Genomic DNA, 2,969 nt, shown 5'->3' with positions numbered 1-2,969 from the left:
TGTGTGTGTGTGTGAGTAGGTGAGTGTGTGCGTACATGTGGTGAAACACCAAACCAATGTGCCAGCATCTGGACAATAAAGATTTATCTCATCTTATCCTATTTTTATCTTATGACTATTATCTGTTCAAAGAAGTATATCATTATTTCTCTTCGCAGGTGGGTGGTTGCAGCATGTCACAGATAAGTCCTACAACATTTGTGAGGCATCGTGGTTAAAATCAGGCGCTCGTCAAAAGAATAAAGTAGAAGAAAAGGGTATTTTTCCACCAGTTTGGCAATTTTTATCAAAAATTTGTTTTTTGGATGAACACCTTCTATGTTCATATGAAAACACATTTCCAAATGAATTTTCCTGAAAAACTTTGTTTAAAGACCCAAAATAAGTTATTTTTAGTTTTCAAAGACTCTTAAGCTATTGAAGTTTCCAAACTTTGGCAGCCATTATCTCATTAATTTAACCACAGAAACCAGACTACTCCACCTTCTTCAATCGCAAATATCTCGACTTCTATTCAAGCTAGATGGATATTTTTGTCATTGAAATCAAGGCAAATGAATAAGCTTTCAGATGATATCAATAACTCCACAAGCCCAAAAATTGCCGAGCGCCTGATTCCACTACGTCATGACACATTTGTTTCCCTCTGCTGTTTCTGTCTGTCCTTCCCCTTTGTCCCAACACAAAATGACTTTCGCTGTGTCAAACTACATGACTGCCACCAGTGCTGTATTAAAAGAGCTTGTACTTACTTAAACGAACTATTCTCTTTTCAGTACTGACGCCACTGGTATCTTTTAAAAAATCTATAAAATTCACTCAATAGTTTTCTTGTCTTTAATTTCTTTTCTACACAAAGCCCGCTGAGTTCAGAAATTCATAACCCAAAACACTTTTTATCCCACAATTTTCTAAAGATCTACACTCAATGCTCCTTCCTTTCATCTTTCTTAAGGCCACCTTGACTTTTCCATTTAGATCTAGTAGGCTACCCCAAAAAGCAATCCCGATTTTAGCAAATCGAGCTTTGCAAAAAAAAAGCAAAATTTGACACACACAGGCTTACACACACACACACACACACACACACATACACACACACACACACACACACATACACACACACACATATGTCTGTTCATATATACCCATAGAAATACATAAAAAGCAACCCTGCTATTCAGATTCAACCCAGGCAGTGTGGGTCACAGCACTAAAGAAGACAGAGAGAGATCATAGATAAAATGGCTTTTCCATGTGGAAGTTGAACATACATCTTCTGCATACAATAGCAAAGAGCCTCAAGACTAAACCACATATGCTGTTATCTCATGATATATAATCACTCAAACACACTAACAGACACACACACACAAGACACCTACTGTATTACGTAAACACATCCCACAGCCAAAGTTGTCTGCAAAATGAATTCAATAAGGGCTTTTTGAATAAAGAGAAGCGCATCAACACAAAATCGGCTACTCAGAGGAGAGGAAAGAGGAGGCCCACAGAAAAAATGGGGGGAAAGAAACGTAAAGGTGCTCTCCAACAACCACCTCAAATAGAGCTTAACAAAAGATTCAGCAAACCATCACACATACAGGCACAATGCACACAAAGAGAAAGTAAATGAGGCAACTACAGAGGAGTCCACTTAAACGAAACACTTTTGATTCGAAAACAGCAGTAAATAGAGAGAAAGTTAAATCCCAGATTTTTTTTCTCCTCCTACTACTTGAGCAACCTCTCTGACCGGAAACCCTGCTAAACCAAAGAAAATTCAGCAGTCCTGCAGGTTTCAGTTTAAGCGGACTCTGCTGTATAAAGAATCCTTGACAGTTCACCTGGTTCCGTGAGACAGTAAGAGGCAAACTTGTCCATGGTCGCCAGTTCCGGGATCCACTTGCTCCGAAGCTCATCGCTGCCAAACTCATCCACCATCCAGGCACACATGCTGAGAGATGTGAGAAACAAACATTGATTGTCAGTTTTTTACATCCCCTTTGACACAATTCCGGTCATTTAGAAGGTGAGCTGCTTCAGCTCTGCCTATCACAGCCAACACGGGATGAGTGGGATACAGAATCCCAGCAGACAGATCTATACAGTTTAACATGACACGAACAGCTCAAATTCGTTGGGACCGGCCTCGGTAGTTCGAGGGAACCATAGTTCGAAGGATATCTTACAAAGATAAAGAAGGAAAAAAAAACGGGAGCGCAGGCACAGTTCGACAGACACATGATTTCGAGTCTTCTGTGTTCAAACTATCCATATGATACTGTATACAGTTACAAGATGGAGTCAAAACTGTTCAAGATGGCCATCCACTGTCAAAAAAAAAAAAGGTTGACATCTAAGGAAGTGTTATCATAATATTGGGAAACTGGAAGGGAGGAAGTGGGAAGTGGCAGTTGGGACAAGCCATTGTCTTAAACTTTTAGAGCAGGTTTGATTGTACTATATAACATAACTCCCTCACACAAGAGCCAAACTCATGTCTTTTTTGTGTGCAATGGTAAAGAATCTAGAATTAATCATTACATCACAGTTACCGGTGACATGCAGAGAAATGCCAGTTTGAAAAAAAAATAGACAATGACTAATACGATGACATCAAAGAACAGGACCTTTGATCTTAAATATTGTGAGGTGCATGATGTACTATTATCATCTGAACCTTGTGAAATCATCTGGCCAAGAAGCGTAATAATATTGTGCTTTGACTTTTGGGATTCAGTTATCAGCAGTTAACTATACAGAAATAAAAACTATTATAAATACACTATTTAAAGCATTTCAGACACCAGATAACTACCATGAGCTGTCCCGCCAAGAACAAGTGATTATCTTCAGACTAAGGACACAACACACAAGACTGAGACAACATATGTACAAATGTTTTAAACTAGTACAATCACCAAAATGCCAGTGTGGAGAGGCGGACCAAACTGTTGAACACATCC

General features: G+C 39.1%; 1 protein-coding gene across 1 annotated transcript in view; it reads right to left on the bottom strand.

The window, feature by feature from the left end:
* Nucleotides 1-2,969, bottom strand: part of LOC101846440 (isobutyryl-CoA dehydrogenase, mitochondrial) — a gene marked incomplete in the record, with an annotated part of 26,236 nt that overhangs the window by 9,331 nt on the left and 13,936 nt on the right. Inside the window, 1 exon segment of the mRNA XM_013085799.2 lies at nucleotides 1,848-1,957. Within this exon segment, the coding sequence (XP_012941253.1) occupies nucleotides 1,848-1,957 (110 nt within the window).

The sequence above is a fragment of the Aplysia californica genome, unplaced genomic scaffold (genome assembly GCF_000002075.1).
Source record: "Aplysia californica isolate F4 #8 unplaced genomic scaffold, AplCal3.0 scaffold00408, whole genome shotgun sequence".
NCBI classification, from domain to species: Eukaryota; Metazoa; Mollusca; class Gastropoda; order Aplysiida; family Aplysiidae; genus Aplysia; species Aplysia californica.
The sequence above is the reverse complement of the archived record's forward strand: the minus strand, read 5'-3'. Positions and strand labels throughout refer to the sequence as shown.